Consider the following 19,022-nt stretch of genomic DNA (forward strand, 5'->3'; position numbering starts at 1 on the left):
CAGATGACCAACCATGACACTATCCTAGGAGCCTTGCAAACTTCACCTGTTGGAGCACAAGCGCTTCAGATTGAAAATGACATTGTCTCAAAGTGAGTGCATTGAAAAGGTATTGGAAAGGTTTGAAATGCAAAATGCAAAACTTGTTTCTACACTTTTGGCTAATCATGTTAGATTATGCAAGGATATGTGTCCCAAGGCATATTAGGACATTGGCTATATGTCAAGGGTTCCATATGCACAGAGAGAGAGAGAGAGAGAGAGAGAAGAAGAAGAAGAAGAAGAATATATTATCGTCCTCTGAAGACCAAAACCGGCCTATGGGACCTGAGCAATACAATATCACAAGTACATGAAAGCTCCTCCCGAAGATGGGAGGGTGGAAAGAGAAACCACCTTCTAGGATTCAGGTGGATTCCTATGCTTGAAGAGCTTATACACAAATGTTCCTAAAGCTGAAGGTGACCCTTTATGCAGCAAATCAGCCAGTTTGTTATGTCCCTCAAGGAGGTGATTGAACTCTTCCCTAATGTGTGCATAGTGAGGGCATATCATTACCATGTGTTCTTCTGTTTCAACCATACCTTGATCACATAGTTGGCATATTCTACTCTCCCTTGGCATCTTTTTCCATCCCCCTGTTTCTATTTGCAGCTGGTGTGATCGGGTGCGAAGTGAGGCTAAAGCCCTCCGTTTATGCACACATTAGGGAAGAGAGAGAGAGAGAGAGATTGGCCATATAGAGAAAACCTTAGCTAGAATGGTTATGGTGCCACTCTCCAATTGTCAAGGTTGTCATGGATCATGGTTGTGGAAGGCACTAATGCCATTGGCTCGAACACCATAGGACTATAGTGTGAATGGCAGCAGTGCCATTAATCACATGGAACACTCTAGTGAGATTTAGATTTAGGAGCACTGTCTTCTTGTGAGAGCGTGATTTGATAAGTGGTGGAAATCATGGATGTTGCCATTTGAGCTCCTCTGGCCAGATACACAGATGTCACCTTACCTACGATGCTAATGAGAGACAAGCTGCTCCACAAAGAGGGGAAGGGGAAGGAAGGGCGGAGGAGGAGACAGAAAAAGATGGGGTAGGAATGAAGTGTGGGGAAAGGAAGGACTCTAGGGAGAGAGAGAGAGAGAAAAGGGAAAGGAGGGAATGAAAGGAGGGGAAGAAGGGAGAGTGAAGTAGGGAGGGGATCGAGGAAAGAAAGGTGGGAGGGAATGGAGGAAAGGAAGATGGGAAAGGAGGTAGGGAATGGAGGACAAGAAGGGGAATGGAAGAGAGGAAGGTGGGAAAGGACATATGAGCAAAAGGTGGGAAAGGATGGAGGGGGGAATGGAAGAGAGGAAGGTGGGAAAGGACATAAGAGCAAAAGGTGGAAAGGATGGACGGTTAAATCATTTATTATTATTACTATTATTTAAAAGGGACAGGACCTGGGGGGGGAAAAGGTGTGAAAGGTAGAAAGGACAGGATGTGATGGATGGAGGGGGAGAAATGAAGATGGGAAGTGGCCCAGCATAGAGCCCAAACCAGGTAAGATACTGGTTCTAGGGCACCTTTACTGCGCCCAACGGGAGTGACATTGTGAGAAGCCAGAGGAAGGAGAACTGCTCCTGTTGCCTTGCAGATCGTGGGTGGAGCAGTGCAGCCCGTGGAGGGGGCGATGGACACCACAGGTGGCATGAGGGCAGGAGCAACATCAGCGGCTCCTCCACAGGCCCCTACAATAGCTGGACCGGGAGCAACGGCAAGCAGGAGGCCAACGGTGGGGCAGATGGGGAAGAGAGGAATGTCTGAGTGGAAAGCTCACAACCCACGAGGCTGCTCATGGATTGAGCACACCAGGAGGGGAGGGAAAGGGTAGGAAGGAAGAAGGCTGGACAGGGTAGGAGGTGGAGAAAAAGAAAAACAAAAGCAAAGCGGAGGAGTTGGGAGCAGCAGGTGTAGGACAAACTACTTGATACACAAATCAATTGTGGCACGTCTCTGATTGGGGTAGTCAATGACTGCTCATATTTTTATAACCATAGGTGAAAAGATAGTGATACATTCCCCTGATCTCATAGCATTGCATCAAAAGATGCTTCTTTGTCTTTACCTCCTATGCGTTACACACAACGATGATGATGAGGATGGTATTAACGTCCATGGAGGCCAAATATGGCCTATGGGACTGAAACAGCAGGGATACAAAAAAATCACAATCTGTGAGATTTAACTAGAGTGTGAGCGTGCTGTACATGTGGGGTTACCCATGCAAGGGTGTGATCATGGATGTGAGATGCAGTGTCCGTCCTATTGCTAACAAGCTGGTCCGGTGTGTCTAGAACCTTGTTGAGTGGAAAGCTGCAGCTGAAGTGCAGCTGCAGCGCAGTCAGAGAAGAGCTGTGGGAATCTGGCTGTAATGTCCTCGTGGGCAGTGCAGGTGAGTAGCATGGGGTGCTCATCCTCAACGGATCTGGCATTGCAGCATATGCAGGTGCAGTCAGCAGCTGAGGGGGGTATAGTGTGCCAGCTCACTGCGCAGTCTATGGGATACAGTGCTGATGGCAGCGGCTGTCCACTGAGCTGACTGCGGTACTAGCTCGAGGAGGTAGGGCTGTTAGCATCTCCCCCTAGCGGCCATGAAGGCACTCTAGAAAAGTGGCAGATTTGATGGGAGTAACAGAGGAATTTCGTGCAATGCTCAATGTGCTCCTATGTGTGGAGGAGACAACTCTATAGGAAATCGTCTGTGACATTGCTGGGTCTGTCATTAAGATGTTTTCTTCCCATTGATGGGAAGCATCTCCTTGTCCGTCATCCAGCCGGATTGGAGGAATGACTCGCGCGCGTGTTTGTGTGTGTTATTGAGAGAGAGAGAGAGAGAGAGAGAGAGAGAGAGAGAGAGAGAGAGATGATAAGATTTGATTGTATTAAAGTCCACGTGAGACCCTTCTGGATCTATGGGACTGGCGATCACTATCAACTAATAGTTATCCCTTACATCCAGTCAGAGAGAGCATTATAAACTTGTCCTGTATTGAGTACTTGTTGGGCTAGCTTGTGTGCTAGATCGAGTACTTTGTTGTGACACTCTGGTAATTCCTTCAAGTAGCTTCCTAGCTTTTGGCTGGCTGCTCCAGCAGATTTTTAAGATCTCTGCTGCCCCCATGGCCTTCTCTGATGTGTGTGTAGGCTCTACATCTCAGGAGTACATGCTGTTCATTTTCTACCTCCTCTGTGGGGCACATTTTGCAGGTTCTTTCCTCTCTGGGGATCCTAGGTCTTGCCCATCTATCCCTCTTTACCTCAAGATAATGTGAACAGTTCTGATTTTGCAAATTAGATGTCTTTTATATGTTGAAATGTCTTCCCTGAGGTATTTCTGCATTCCATAGCTGTCCATTGAGTTCCTGCTTATAATACTACTTTTTTGTTCCGGGGTTTTGCCAGAGTTTATGCAGCATTTTCTGTGTCACAATCTCCCTTATTTCCCATGCATCTTTGGGTATATCAATGACTGTTATACCCGATGGCTCCATTGACTTCATCTCCTCTCTGTGCCAGCCCATTGTCTATGTAGCTTCCATGCCTTGTGTGGTATCCTATTGGCGTCCATCTTCTCAACTTTGTTGATCTAAGCCATGAATTGACATAATTCTTCCCCTTCTAGAGGTGTCATACCTGTTTCAGCCAGTAGGATAGGGTAGGGTGGCTTGATGACCAGTACCTTTGTCTTATAGATATTGATCTGTATGTGGCTTTGCTGAGTTCTTGAGGAACTTTGAGCTTTTCAAGTCTTTCCCATAGCCTCTTATGCGGCACTGTGTCAAAGGCTTTCTTGAAATCTACAAAACAGCAGTATATAGCCTCTTTCTTGCCTTTGGCTCCTTCAGTTGCAGCTATTATGGCACCAGATGATCAACCGTCGAGTGTTTGGGGCAAAACCTTGCCTGGGATGGTGCCCTTACTCCTTGTTCCTCCACCCATTTGCTGATTTTCTGCTCAAGTATAGTGCCATATAACTTTGCCATTAGACTACTTACCATGATTGTCCGATATCTCCCCCCTTATGAATTGGTACAATCCTGCTTATCTGCCAATCTGACAGAAACCCCTCCTCTACAGCCATATTCATAAGCTTTGTAAGAATTTTCTTGGTTTTCTCACCTCCCTAAGTTAACATCTCTACTACTAGCCCTTGTGTGTCTGGAGCTTTCCAATTGGCTAGCCTTTTCAGGCTGTTTTCCATGTCTTTCTCTATTATGATTCCATTTGTTGCTTTGATAGTATAGTTGTGGTTGATCTTTTCTTCTCCATCTCTTTCACAAAGGCTTTTGACAAACTGTATTATGTCTTCCAATTGCGCCTTCCTTTCTTGGGGTTTGTTGCATAGTAGTTTCTGGAAAAACTTGTTTCAGCTCCTCAAAGCTCTCAAGCTGCTTGCTTTTGAGATATATACTTTATTTGTGCTTTTCTACCTTTCTATATATTCGAGCTTTGTGATCCTCCTCTGTTGGATTTGCTGCTTTCCAGGCTCTTTGCATCCTTGCAATCCTGGTCGTACGAATGATTGCATGGCATTCCCGCACTCCTTCCCTTGCTTTTAGTGAAACATATTTGAGCTGTTGACAGCAGCATATTTGTTACGGACTTAACTCATTTCTTGACATGTTGAAGGCATTTGCCCTTGTGCCATTGCTGCCTCTATCTCCTTCTCATACATACATGTTTTTTTGTAGTCCATTCTTAGCTTGAGGTGTGCATAAATGTTCTGTTTTTCCCAGCATTGCTTGTCCCTATTATGCCTTTAGACATTGCTCTATGGTCTAACTCAAGAGACAACTCCTCGATCTTGATGTAATCAATCATGTGCTTTGCATGTGAGTTTGTGACCACATAATGGACTACACTTGACCCTTGGGCTGTCTTGCATGTGTACCCTCCTGTGTTTTGAAAGTTTCTTGTGCCATTGCATATTTATAGCCCAAACCATCCACACAATGTGAGGTATTGCATTCCCATATGAGTGATTTCCCCTACATCATTTAATGTCCTTTTCCATCTTCTTCTTTCTTCATTATTTCTTCCACTTCGTCCATCCCATATGGGGTTTGTCCCCCTCCCTTGTTATGATGCCTTGCGTTGATCCTGTACGTGCATTGAGTCTCCTGCTAGAATAATTGTGTTCTCTAAATCCTGAAGCAGGATATGTTGCTGTTGTTTTTGTAGATGGGTGATTGTGGGGGTGCAAAATAACGTGCTGCCATTTTGATATTCCCCTGCTTTGCTATGATATCCAGCCATATGTAGTGTTTGTGTGGGTCCTCTTTTACAACTTTCGCTGTTTTTTCCTATGTCATTCTTATGTAGCATGCTATCCCACCAAACCCTCGTCCCCCTATGTGTGTTTTTGTATTCCAGATTGAAGAATCTCTGGGGAGGTGTTCCCCTCGTGTTTCCATGTCTCCAAAATTGTGAGTATGTCTGTCTCAGCTATTTCCTCTTCCAGTGGGAAACTTTGTCCACGGTTCAGCCTCCTAAGTTTTGATCCTGATGGTCTGGAGTCCCTATGCTTGTTTCCCTCCCCCCTTTCTTTTTTCTGTAATTACAGACTTTCCATCTTTCATGTATGCATGCTTACCTTCTTTTTGCTTTTCTGATTTTTTTCCAAATCCTTGAGCTTTTGGGCATATTGACTCCGGTATGGTCCTCATTAATCCAGATGGAGTGTCCCTTCAACTGATGCTTGTGGTTAAGCACTTTGAGGCAGGATTGAGTGTCTTGAAACTTCACGAGAGAGAGAGAGAGAGAGAGAGAGTTGGGGGGGGGAGGGAGATGATATGATATGACTGTCTTAAAGTCCGCTTGAGACCCTTCAGGATCTATGGGACTGGATACCACCATGAAATAGATAATAGATTGTTGCTCTTACATTCATACAAAACTAGAGAGAGTTGACTCTGTCTGTGTGATACAGGTTGAATGGGTCAAGTGGATCTTGTGATACATTTGGGAATCAGTGCTTGGCAAGCTCCATGGAATTTTCTGTTGCAAATGTAGAGGTAAAGTATCTATATGATATTCAACTGGAAAAGCGTTTTTTCTCCTTAAAGATGATTGTAATTTGATCTATGCTGTTTTCAGGTATGGGGCTTCCTTCATACTTCGAGTTATGTGTCCAATCAGGCATATAGAGAATCTGTAAACTGAATTGCATGGACCGAATTGTAAGACTAAAGATTTATGGTATTCTCGACTCGTAAAGATCTTGTTTATCATACCATATTTTGTAAATTTGTATCATCAAATGAGGCATGCACCAAAATAGTAGATGAATTTGAAGATGTCCCAAAGTTTTTAAGCTGGCTGTCTTATCAGCTATATAATTGATTTGGTTACTCCATGGTGAACAGAAATGGTATCATATGGGGATTGAACAGCTTTGTAGCTTTTAATGTGTTCCTGGGTTACAGTGGATCCTATACTAGTGTACTGTTATTTTGATAGAGCAACAAAAACTTCAAACACATTCAGTGAATGCAGTCCTTAAAGATTGATGCAGTTATTTATCAGCAAATTATGGGCTTTATGGGAGGACTAGACTTGGAGTGATCTTATTCCATTTGTGTACCTACAAGTGCATGCCTACCCTCCAACAAAATTTCCCTTCATTTCTTACATCAATTGACTCTGGGTGCCTATAGCTGATCAAAGCGAGGAAAACATAGATTAGTGACACAATGTTGTTTTAGAAGGTGAGAGGGGGAGAAGGGGGGGGATGTATGCACATAAGACATAGCTATGTAGTATGCATGTATATTACAACTTTGTTGACTTTGTGTGAGTTGAGCACTCGAGCAATACAAGTTCCTAGAAATCACATACACTCAAGGGCTTGTGTAAGTATATTGGCCAAGTTTACAAGAGTTAGCTTGGAATAAGGCTTGTGACACCAAAAGTAGGTGGCCAACCTCAATGGTGGTTTGAAGAAACCATAGTAGTAACGATGCTACTCATCTAAAGGTGGCAAAAGTGGTAAGAGCCCAAGAACGTAATTGCTTTCCATAACCTCATTGCTTTCTTTCTTTTATTGTTTGCTTTTAAAACAACAAAATACAACTAGAAGCATGCTACGTAGCTGAAATGCATGAGATCTACACATAATAGTGTTTCATCTCCCTTTGACTGAATACTTTCTTTTTCAAACAATTGTATTGTTGATTTACACCGTGCTTAGAATAGCCTTCAATCTGCAAACAAAAGCACGAAATGGCAGTCGACTTAAGCAATTAGCAAGGGTCCAGGCAACCATCAAAGGGCACAACCCTTACGCTAGACTAAAATTAACAAAAGTCTAAGAATGAAAGATTAGATACGAGGCAATGTGTAGAGTGCAATGGTCTCACACAACATCTTGATTAGAGGCATGTCTAGATGGTTCAAAATTGTTACTCTAGTAATTGTACATTAGATGTCCATCTATGTGACATCTTGATCAGAGGCATGTCTAGATGGTTCAAAATTGTTACTCTAGTAATTGTACATTAGATGTCCATCTATGTGATGACCATCCACCACTAATCAAGAAAAGCAATGACATCTTGACAAGTGCATAATGGGTAGACCAATCAATATTTGATGTGTTGTTTGTATGTGGTTTAGTAATGAGAGCTCTGATGAGTAAGAGTGCCAATTAGTAGATTAGATTACGCTTTGATGATAGGAACAAGGACTTGTTTGATAAGCATGACATGAGGAATGGGATATTGAGAATCACATGAGGAATGACATAATATTGAATAGCACCTCTAGGTCAGCATATCATTTGCTTGATATTATATAATTATCCTAACTTATGGCACATGTAGTTGCTTGAAAAGCAGATTGTGAGAGCATGTACAGCTAGCTATCTTTACATATACTCAATGGTTTGGTTCACTCCTTGTAATCCCTTGGTACTTTACAGCCTAAAACAACTCCTAATTTTGCTCTACCAAGCTTGTGGGCCTTGCTTGAAATAATACAAACCTTGTGGTGGCTTCTTTACATAAAAATGCATTCCTCCATCGTTCCTCCAAGATCCCCATGACACGTAAGTCATGTCGAAGATGACACAATAGTATCCTTACCATTGTATGGATGCCTAGTGAGAGATTACACCTCTATGGGGGGTTGATTTTGCTATGGCGAAGAGGAATGACTAGTACTCACAGATCCATGATTTTTTTTGGTTAGTTGTGCAAGCACTAAGAGAGCCTACATGTAGATGGGTAAGAAGGAATGGTGGTCCATTAATTTCATTCTTTTGGACTTACCTACTGGTTATGATTTTGAGGATGGAGGTGGGGTTCACACATGGAACATGTTGACTGAGGATCACGTCCGACATGGACTAGTAGTGGCTGCTACTAGCATGGCAGATAGTGGATGGATGGCCATCATAGATGTAGTGAGGGGGCAAACCTTCATTATTTCGTACAAATGAAGGCAGGAGCCTTTGAGTTGTGTCTTCCAATGATGCATTAGGGCATTGTCGGGTAAGTCCTAGAAGGATTGAAGGTCGGGCCACCATTGGACATCTTCTGGTAATGAGGAGGGGGCCGTTGGAGGAATATCATCATCCACATTTGGCATGGGGTCCACCTCTGCATTCTCTGTGAGCGAAAGGTCGATCTGCTTGTGGACTAGAATTGTCGACCATAGCAATGTATTGAGTGCTTCATCTGCGAGGTCAACATGAGTATTGGAGGATATGGATTGGGAGGTCCTGTGTTCGTGGTCTAGTGCTGGAGTTGTTAAAGGCGTATTCGGGTAGGTTTGTGTGGAGAAGAGGAGGCGGAACGGGATTGGTGGGTTGCTGAGGGGGGTGGGTGGGATATGTAGGGTGTGTGGGATCTGGGTGAGGAATATGTGCGAGGGAGCGGTGGCATTAAATACGGAGATGGCTTCCTACCCCTCCTTCTTGGTGACATCTTCGTGGTATGCTACATGAATTGTTTCAAAATTTCTCACCAAGGACTCAAGTGAGTCTTGGAGAGCTTGTAGCACCCTATTGAACAAAATGATGATGCCGAGGGGGTGGTAGGTTATGGAGCGATAGGCAGCTAAATGCCCTTGAGTTTGAACTAACCCGAAGCCCTGTTTTTACCTAGTCTATATCACTCTCAACTATGTTGCATTACTAAATTTGATGCTGATGCTTTGGCAAAGAAACTTCTTACAAAAGTCTTGACCGCTCATGTAACTCAATGGACGCTCTTGAGGGATATTCTCCTCAATTATCAAATTGAAGACATTTGATCTACAATGAAACTAAGCTTCAACCATCATTTTGAATTCTTGAATTTTTCTAGTGATTCAAGAACCACTTCAAAGTAGACCAAAATATCTTCTCTAGATCCTTTTTAAAAGTGAAAGTATTTGCTAACTCCCATCAATGGTGTATCTCTCATGGAATGTCATTGTGTTCCAAAGGTTTTCTTACTCATGTGGCTTGATTGTATGTTTCTTGCTCATGTGGCTTGATTCTATGTTTCTTGATGCTACTCTTCATGAACTCCAACATCCTTCACATAAATCCCATCCCTTGATTGGTGGAAACCAGTGACTATGTTCTCACTCTCTATGGTTTGACTCATTATTGTAAGCATCAACAACAAGATGGTTAAGGAGTGTGAGGTCAATCTATGCAAAAGAATTTAGGATGCATGGCTTGGGATTCTTGCATTACGTCGTGTACGTTGGGATTTAACAAGGTAATATGGTATGTTTTTAAGTCAAACAAGGTATATTGGCTCCATAATAGAGTAGTAAAAAATGTTGGATGCTATTCTAGTGAGCATACCCGTAGAAACCAGTCACAACATGAAAACAATTAGGACAAATCTGGAGTGTGAATAGTCCTTATGGACATGAAGCCACATTCTTTAGCATTGCACATGTTCGTTAGGGATCAAGAAGATGGTGTACATTTATCACAACCATAGATGCGAGATGCTCATGTGCAAAATATGATGCAAAAATTTAGATGGATTGGCCCTCCAAAATGGGGTAGAAGGAGTGCCCACATGAGTGTAATGTTTTTGATAGACTCTTCCTACTTGCTCATTCCAAGTCACAAAACATATGCATGCAAATGCTCACACAACATATCATGAATGATGTGAGAAGGTACAACCTGTCATGCCCCCTAAGCCTATGACTCTTTTATGCCTACATTGATTAATGCAACACCTATGCTAGTACTACTCTTTCCTACCCATCCTAGGACCTAATGCATATGTGCACATATTATTATATCAGATTGGCCAATTACAATATTAAAATCATGGGTAATTTCTAGATTCCTAGAATGACCTAGGGTAATCAATAGATTCCCTCGAATGATCCACTATTATCTAATACAAAAATCATGTCATCATTGATGCCTTCTAGATTAGGAAGCAGATGAGTTCATCTGTGTTCCCTTGAAATAGTCTTTAACAAGTGCAGGGTAATCCTTCAAGTTCTCTTCATCAAATCATTGACCATCTTCAGTAAGATACTTTAAAATTTACCAAGTATTGTGATCTCTTTCTATTCCTGAGTAAGATACTTTAAAATTTACCAAGTATTGTGATCTCTTTCTATTCATGGTACTCCTGATGAGATTGAACCCATCATGCTTGGTTTGTCTCTTTTGTTTGTGAGTTTTGAAAGTTTCTGCACATTTTTGTATAGTATTTATTGTGTTTGCTAAGGATTTGTAGGTTCTACAAGCGTTTCCCATTGCAGTGGTATCAGAGCAAGGATTCATCGATCTGTAGCATGAAAGGCTCACGTTCTTGCAAAAGAAAGAAGCCTTTTATGCATGCAACAGATAGATAGAAGATCACAACATAGAGAGTTTAAAACCATGCAAGAGCAGGAGGGAGAGACAAAGTTTGCCAAAGCATAACAAACGACAAAACAAAGGGCATGCCAGGGGGAAGAGGGGGGGGGGCATTTCACAAAAAAAGAAAGCAAGGAAGAGCTAACACTACGAAAATGCAATAGTTGTGACTTTGTGCTAGCTCCTCCTAAGCAAAGCTCTATACTCTAAAGTTTTTGGTGATAAAGGTATTTTCCAAGAGAAAAAGTAAAGCAAGGGAGAAACCCAACATATTTTGGAAGTAGGAAACTCTAAAGGCCATAAGTAGGTGTTCGAGAGAATAAGAGACAAACTACAAGTGGTATTGGATACAAGCTTTGCTTTCTATGGCATCTTAATAATGACTATTATTTACTTTGAAGGATTCGTATATTGCTAGGAGTATCCTTTTTTGAAAAAAGCTATAACTTCCTGGGGGTATACTATCAATTAGTCCAGGTTGAAGGGGAGATAATAGGAATCCCATGGTGGATGTTTTAAGAGGTATTGCCACTAAATCCCTTATACATGTTGATTTTGGATTTGCGTACTTGTCACCTTGAAATAATTCCATATCGGGATGATAAAAAAGAGTGTCTACTATGATGATCAAGCTATCAAGCTTTACATTAGAAGATTTGTCAATTAAAAAATGAGTTTTTAGTGTTCCTTGGAGGTTTGAGTGCAAACGTGAGAACTGTATTGGAGGAATTTGGAGTTGCTACCTTAGTCTTTGGCAGCATCCCTTGCTACTTGTAGTTCCTTGATTGACAAGTGGTTGGTCTCTGGCCCAGTTTTTGAGCTATTTTTGGGTGTGGGAATAGCTATTGGTGGCTGTGCTTTCGCCTTAGGTCACTTTCTTTGGGGGAGTCCTAAGGTGTCTCTGGCAGTCTTTTTTGAGTTGTTCCTTGTATTGTACTTGCAACTAGGAGTAGCCCCAAAGATAGCTTTCTTTCTTGGCTGGTTGTAGGATGTTTTGTCCTCTTGGCAATAGTCTTTGAAGGTCTTTTTTGAGTTGTTCCTTGTATTGTACTTGTAGCTGGGAGTAGCCCCAAAAATAGCTTTCTTTCTCGCCTGGTTGTAAGATGTTTTTTGCTCTTGGCAGCAGTCTCTAAAGGCTGAGCCTTCTTTTCTTTGATGAGAGCTCTCTTTTCCTGCTATTTATTTACAGCTAGCTTTTGGGGGGTTTTGTGAGGGCCTCAACCCTCTCTGGCCTCCTCTTTTTCCTTTTCCTCCCCCCCCCCTCTTTTCCTTTTTGGTAGCACAATGTTAGTGCCCTTCTGAAAAACAAATCTTGGTGGTGATCATTGGTTTGGCCAGAGGGACTCACATGGGAGCAAGTGTGTTTTCATTACATTTTTTAATAGGGTGTACATTGTAGCTTAGAGTATGCACATCTCTTAACCTTCTCCTCACTATTATTCTAGATGCTCAAGTAGTGTCCATGACACTCAATCGACTTTGTGAGTCCTACCACCAGGGGTTTCCTATTACATTGAGGTTGGCTACCATGGGCGATCCCAACACTTATACTTTTGACTAGCTTGTTTCCCTTCTCCTATAGGAGGAGCAAAGTCACACAAATCATGTTGCCTCTCAAACAGTGAATCAGGCTTTTGTTAGTAATCATCAAAATAAGGGAAAGAGCGGGTAAAATTATAGCAAACTAAAGCTTTCTGGAGGCTCATCTACTATTGGACACTCATCTCTACTATTGCCCTATATGATGTAATGAAGAAAAATTGCAAACGCTATAATTATTGCTGGAAGCTAGGACATGATTGTTTTGAATGTTGCAAGCGTATTACTTATGGTGGCTTGTAGCATTTGAGACTCCAAAAGAGTGCCATGAGACATTGAAGTGGGTTCTAGATAGAACAGGAATCCCATTGATGATCCGAAGACAAGAGGAAGGGAAAACACTGACAGTCAACGGCCATGGAACATTTTGAGTTGAATGGCATCTTGCTGGTGATTTGAAAACCCTCAAGTGCTTGCATGGTTGTGATATAGGAGGAAAAGCAATGAACACATGCCTTTATTGCATGTGTTCTCAACGTAAGCAAAAGGATGGCTTACAATGGGAGAATGGCATTCTATCTTGCAGCCAAACACAAGCTCCCAATCGCGACAAGAAGGATCCAAAGTGGGATCCCATCTTGCCCATCCCACTTGAGAGAGTACACATATGTACTTTACACGTAGAATTGCACGGACTTTTGATAAGTTGTTGTATTTGCATCTCATTTATGCTTGGACTTTAGTTCCGCAAGAAGTATCTGCATGGTGCATTGTAGAAGTTGAGAAGTTGTTGTCAAAGATGGGATTCCATGGAGGACATGTCAAACTTAAGGAGTATAAGAAAATGTCTGGGGAAACACAAAATCTTCCTACAAAAGTATCCATGGGTGGAGGGAAGGCAAGGAGATTCCTATCGAACCACAATCTCAACAAAGACAAACATACATTGTCTCAAAGCAGTTTGGGTTGGGAATACTAGAAACCATTGTGTGAATGACCAATAAGGCTTCTCATCCTCAAGTAGAAACTTTGAGAGCTAAAGTATGGACAAAGGTAGATGCATTGATAAAATTGCTTTGCGAGGTTTAAATCGATGAGATGTATTATGAAAGGTTCAAGATGGCTATGAAAGCGTTTATGCAATTAATGGTGAAAGCATGGGGGGAGTCACACATTATGCATTACATGGTAATCTTGGCACCATCGTAATATTTAGCACTTGCTTTATAAAAAGTTTTTGTTGTTGCTGAAATGATTCTCATCATGTTTGCAGCATATTCTCTATGCACACGGACCATGGTTTGTACAAAATTGGGACCCTTTGTCCATTTCGAACACACAAGGCATGGAGAAGTTGCACTATAGAGCTAAGGCAGCCTACTTCAAGAACTCAAGGCATGGTGGTGGTGTCACTCGTAGCAATACATTGCATGAGATGTTTGACTGGTTTTTTAAATGTCTGCTAGGAAGGACTTTGAAGTCTGAAAAGGCAAAGGCATCAGAATTTGCAAAAGCAGTTCAAATTGTATCAAAGAAAAGAAGGCATAGTGCTTGGAAAGCATCCATAGGGAGTTGAGGAGTCGCATATTGGTTGCAAGCTAGAGTGAGAGAAGGGAGCAGATGGGTCAAACCAGCCAACAGAAGCTATGATGTAATTGCATATAGACATGTAATGAATATCTTGCTTATTTTGACCACAATTTGTGTACTCACTCTTGAATATATTGCTTATTTTGACCACAATACGGTGTACTCACTCTTGGAATCCAAGGTCTATGTGAGGTAACAAGGTTGGGGGAGGTGGGGATAGGATGAAGAAGGGGGAAGAGGAGGGAGGGGTGCGGGGCGGGACAAGGGGGGGTGGAGTGGTAGCAAGGGTGGGGGGAGGGGCAAGATGGGGGGTATGGGGGAGGGCGATGGGTGTGGGGGGGGCAAGTAGGGGGGAGGGCAATAAGGGGGAGGGGGACAAGGTTGGGGGGGTGGGAGGGGTTAGGGTGCGGGCGAGGGACACAATGAAACCCTAAACATAATTAAAAAGGGTGTTAAAAGATGATGGGCCCATATAAAACGTTTTTAAAAACCCTAACTCTCATTATTCAATGGCACGAGTGAATAATACTACTAGACCCACAAGATGCCACCTCCACTCTTCCTCCTCTAGCTCCACCACCTCCATGGCCTCTGCACACACGAACCTATCTAGGTATGGTGGCACCTCATCAATCTCTCGTGAGCCATCCTCCAACTCTCATGAGCCCTCCCCAAACTCTTATGAGCCCTCCCCTAACTGTCGTGATGCCTCCCTCGTCTCTCATGATCCCTTGTTAATGGTGTCTCCAAAAAGCTGGAAAACACCTACACATATCTACACCTGGGAATGGTAGTGCTAGGGTCACACTTACGTCTGAAAGATACAAAGATAACTCAAAACATCAAAAGAGCTGAGATTGCTGTGTATACAGTAGAAATGTTACTAGTAGTTTGTATTCTAGCAAATCACAACAACAACCCTCATACAAGAGGTGAAGATGAGCTTATAACATCATCTGAGTTCAGTTGGGTAACAGTCGGAAATAGAAAATAGTTCAAAACATGATGTGGTGGGGATAAGGCTACTACTACTAGCCATAAGGGACAGTTATAACTGTCCCTACATTTACAAAATCATCCACTACTCCCTAATTAACTTCCCTTTACTAGGGGTGTACTAACCATCCTTGGATGAAGCTCACATGGGTGGAGAGGTCACCCTCAACACCTGGCACTCCTGGTGGTAAAACTTTTGCCAAAAAGTGGAAGACACGAACCCTTACTGGAAATAGTCCATCACATGGACCTTGATATTATGTGTTGACCTTAGATCAATGACTGCTGCCTTGGCAGCAATGGGATCTACTTCCTCTGTGTCTTCCTTGTAGGTGTCATGTAGCTCTCGTTCCTCTTGCATTTTGGTCTATGCCTCTTCAAAATTTGTAGTAGGGGCTAAGGCTTGGTTGGGTAGAGCAAAAAAAGATGTATCCTGATATTTGTCATCTTTCAAAGGAGCATGTTCAGCAGAGAATTGTGTAGAGTGGCCTTGCTCTGTTTCATCTCATTTCCTAGGCTCTGTTGGTAGCTCTAAAATTTTTGTATCACCATCCAATGGCATCTGATTTTGTTTAGCATTCTGAGTTGCATCTTTAAGGGATTCCAACTCATGTGCCATAATCTTTTAGGCATAAGCAACAGAGGCAAATGCCTCATATGGTCGCTATGCAATAACAAACAAGTGGTTCTTCAGATTCGCCCATAGGTCCTGAGATGCTTTGACTAGCTACGTCTTCATTTCTATGAGATCAGAGGAACTTAAGAATATATCATCGACCTCCTCTGCCATTTCCTTGAGTTTCTGGTCAACTCCTTCTAAAGCATGAATCCGTTATTTGAGTAACAGATTTTCAATGTTTAAATCAGAGTGGGTAGCACCCATTCGATCCAACTGTAGGAAAAACTCTACGTTCATTTCCTCCAACCAATTCGTGACAATAGGTAAGCATTCTTTCTGGACTCACACCTGTGTAGTGAGCTTGGAGACATTTTTCTCCTGCATGGTTCTATAGGGGTTCTATACTATGCATATTCTCTCTTGACCTCCTTGAGCTCTAGCTGTGTAGCATGTAACTTCTTTTGTAGGTCGGCCTGCTTGAGCATGTGCTCATGGCCAACCCTCCAACCAATTTGTGACAGTAGGTAAGCATTCTTTCTGGACTCACACCTGTGCAGTGAGCTTGGAGACATTTTTCTCCTGCATGGTTTTATAGGGGTTCTATACTATGCATATTCTCTCTTGACCTCCTTGAGCTCTAACTGTGTAGCATGTAACTTCTTTTGTAGGTCGGCCTGCTTGAGCATGTGCTCATGGCCAACCCTCTTGTCTTCAATTAAATCTTGTACTCATTGTCTCAGCTGCCACGTTGAATTGTCCTCTATTCATGAACATAGTGCTGTAAAACTTTTAGTGCATGTTCTGGGTCTCTGCTGTCCTATACTCCTTTTGTAGGCGAAACCTTCTGCTTTTGTGTTGGTGATGTCGGTAGGTCGGCCATGCTATGAATAGGGGAGAATTGTTTGAAACAGCTCTTGGGAGGTGTTGTTAGTAGAATGCTAGCAATGTTGTCCTTCGGTTTGCTCCAGCTCTCGAGCTTTGGAAGTACAGACTTAGATTGAAGATTTAGCTTGATTTTCTTTGAAGATTTCTGCTCAGATGGTGAGGCTAGAAACTCTTCCCCTACAAGGGGTGTATGCCACAGTCGCTCTGCCAGGGATTGGCCATAGACCACCATAGATGCTTCCTCTGATGAGTATTGGGCATCTTGTAGGGCTTTCATCATGTCTTTCTTTCCCTTGTCCTCTTGGGGTGTTTGAGCTTGCTTTGCTTTGGTGTACTCTGCACTGGATTGTTGAACTATCTTCGAGCCCTTTGCATCTATTTGACTAGCAAATTCGAATAGGGTTGCAATGAAAGGCCTAATCTTTGAATGTGCATTTGAGGTACTTAAGTCTTTCTTGGCGATTTCACTCATCAGTCCAAAGTGTAGGAGATGAGCCCATGAAATTTCGGTTCCCTTCCCAGCTCACTAAGGGTGGCGTAGGAGTCTTTGCTCATCATGTTGGTCTTGACAAGTAGCTGCATCCACTCAAGATACCACACAAATTGTTGGCGTCTCCTCAAATCTTGGACGTTGATGAAGAAGTAGTTTTTCTACATTTCTAGGGGGGCAAACTCCTTCTACATGTCAGAGTCCATGTCTTTTTTGTAGACCACCTCATTTATAATTGGGAGCTGAAAACCTATGCAATAATCTTCGGGGAAAGCATGAGATTGCCAGCGAGCATACCTCCACTCCATTGGAAAATTTTGTACTTTGTGACAGACTGTGGGGAAGCTTTCCAGGATGCATAGGGAAGACTTGCACATTGTAATAATCCAATCTTTTTCAGCCACTTTTGATGCTTTGACAAGTCCAGGGACACCTTAAATTTGGCAAAGCTTGCTATGAGCATTGGTTTTTTCTAGGGTGGGAGAGGCATCTCGTCATTGGATTCATTCTCCTTCGGATCAGTATGTTGACAATCTTCTCTGTAGCTGGGAGTTGGTGCGAACTTTTGCGAGCACGCATTACGGGGCCATGCCTGCATCCAAGTGTGCTATTGTGCTCAAGAGGTGAAGGTTGGGCTCAAGCTCTTTCAATGTGCTAGGAAATGTGAGGCGATGGCCACGTTTGGGTGCCATATGTAGAGGGGTGCATGGGAAAAGCTTCTATAGATCTTATGTTTCAAGGGACGGTTCATCAGTGGCACATGCGATGAACTGCCAGTGAGTTTCAGCATGTGTGAGTGACTGCTCATTAGTTGGCATTTAGCATTGTGGGATGTATTTGTGATGATGAATTTCGTCGGGGAGAGGTGGGTGAAAAATAGCTAATGTGGAGGTGTGACCCTCATGCAAGTGAAGCAGCTTGTCTCGATAATCTTTCGATTCATCCCGTGTACGTTTGTTGGCTATCCTATTAGTATAGAGGATTGGGTATGCATGAGACATATTTCCTTGTTGGTGGAGCATGGTCGGAGGGCTGTTAGAATTTCTCTATCGATGACACAACTTGTTTCATGTGTGCCCATCGGACTGCAGTCAGGACTGCAGTCAGAGCCTCTTAAAGATAGATTTGTCAATCTGAATAGCTGAAAACATATATAGGATTGTGATGGAGGTCTTTGCAAAGTTGCAGAGAGATTGTGTTGATTTTTCCTTGAGTGGGGTTAGGTCCAATATAAGGTTTGAGCCTGAAACCATTGACTGGTTTGTCAAATACATTCCCATGTAGGTCAGCCATTTTGAAGGTACCTTGCTCAAAAACCTCAAGTACCTTGAAGGGACCATCATATCTGAGCTTGAACTTTCCAGAAATTTCCCCAACTTTGTGTTAAACATTAACACTAAATCACCTTTTTTGAACAATTTGAACTTGATGTTTCTGTTTATCCATGTTGCACTCCTTTTTTGAATTATATCAGCAATATGAGAACTTGTGATCCTATCTTCATCCAATTGCAGAAGTTTCTCTAATGCATTGATTGAATCTTCTGGAGATAATTTATTATCTATTGCCACTCTCAGGCTACCTGCTAGAAATTCCATAGGTACTACTGCTTCACAGCCATATACCAACTTAAAAGGTGTTAACCTAGTCACAACCTTGTGTGCTATTCTAAGTGCCCATAGCATTGAATCCAAGTATGATCCCAATCCTTAGGATGATCAACAACTGTTCTTTTGCAGACCTTTTTCATCAATTTATTGGAGCTCTTAGCTTGCCCATTGGCTTGTGGATAATAGGCTGTAGACTTTTTATGCAACACCATGTGCATTTTAGTCATCTTCCTTATAGTTTTGTTGAGGAAATGTGTTCCTCTTTCTGACACTATTTCAATAGGAACACCATGGTCATAATATTGTGGTAAAGGAAATGTGCTACAGTTCTAGCTTTGCATGTTTTGAGTGCTACAGCTTCAACCCATTTTGTACAATAGTTAGTGGCACCCAAAATATATTGATTTCTTGAAAATTTTGATGGAGGC

General features: G+C 42.5%; 1 protein-coding gene across 1 annotated transcript in view; it reads left to right on the top strand.

Moving 5' to 3' along the window:
* The window catches only part of LOC147881878 (uncharacterized), a 28,121-nt gene extending 21,537 nt beyond the window's left edge, over window positions 1-6,584 (top strand). Inside the window, exons 7-8 of the mRNA XM_087401716.1 lie at window positions 5,973-6,057; window positions 6,140-6,584. Of these exons, the coding sequence (XP_087257842.1) occupies window positions 5,973-6,057; window positions 6,140-6,205 (151 nt within the window). The 3' untranslated portion in view covers window positions 6,206-6,584. The remainder of the gene's footprint in view (window positions 1-5,972; window positions 6,058-6,139) is intronic.
* The last annotated feature ends 12,438 nt before the right edge of the window (window positions 6,585-19,022 follow it).

The sequence above is a fragment of the Dipteris shenzhenensis genome, chromosome 30 (genome assembly GCF_047967505.1).
Source record: "Dipteris shenzhenensis isolate YYH24624 ecotype China chromosome 30, Dip_SZ_1.0, whole genome shotgun sequence".
NCBI classification, from domain to species: Eukaryota; Viridiplantae; Streptophyta; class Polypodiopsida; order Gleicheniales; family Dipteridaceae; genus Dipteris; species Dipteris shenzhenensis.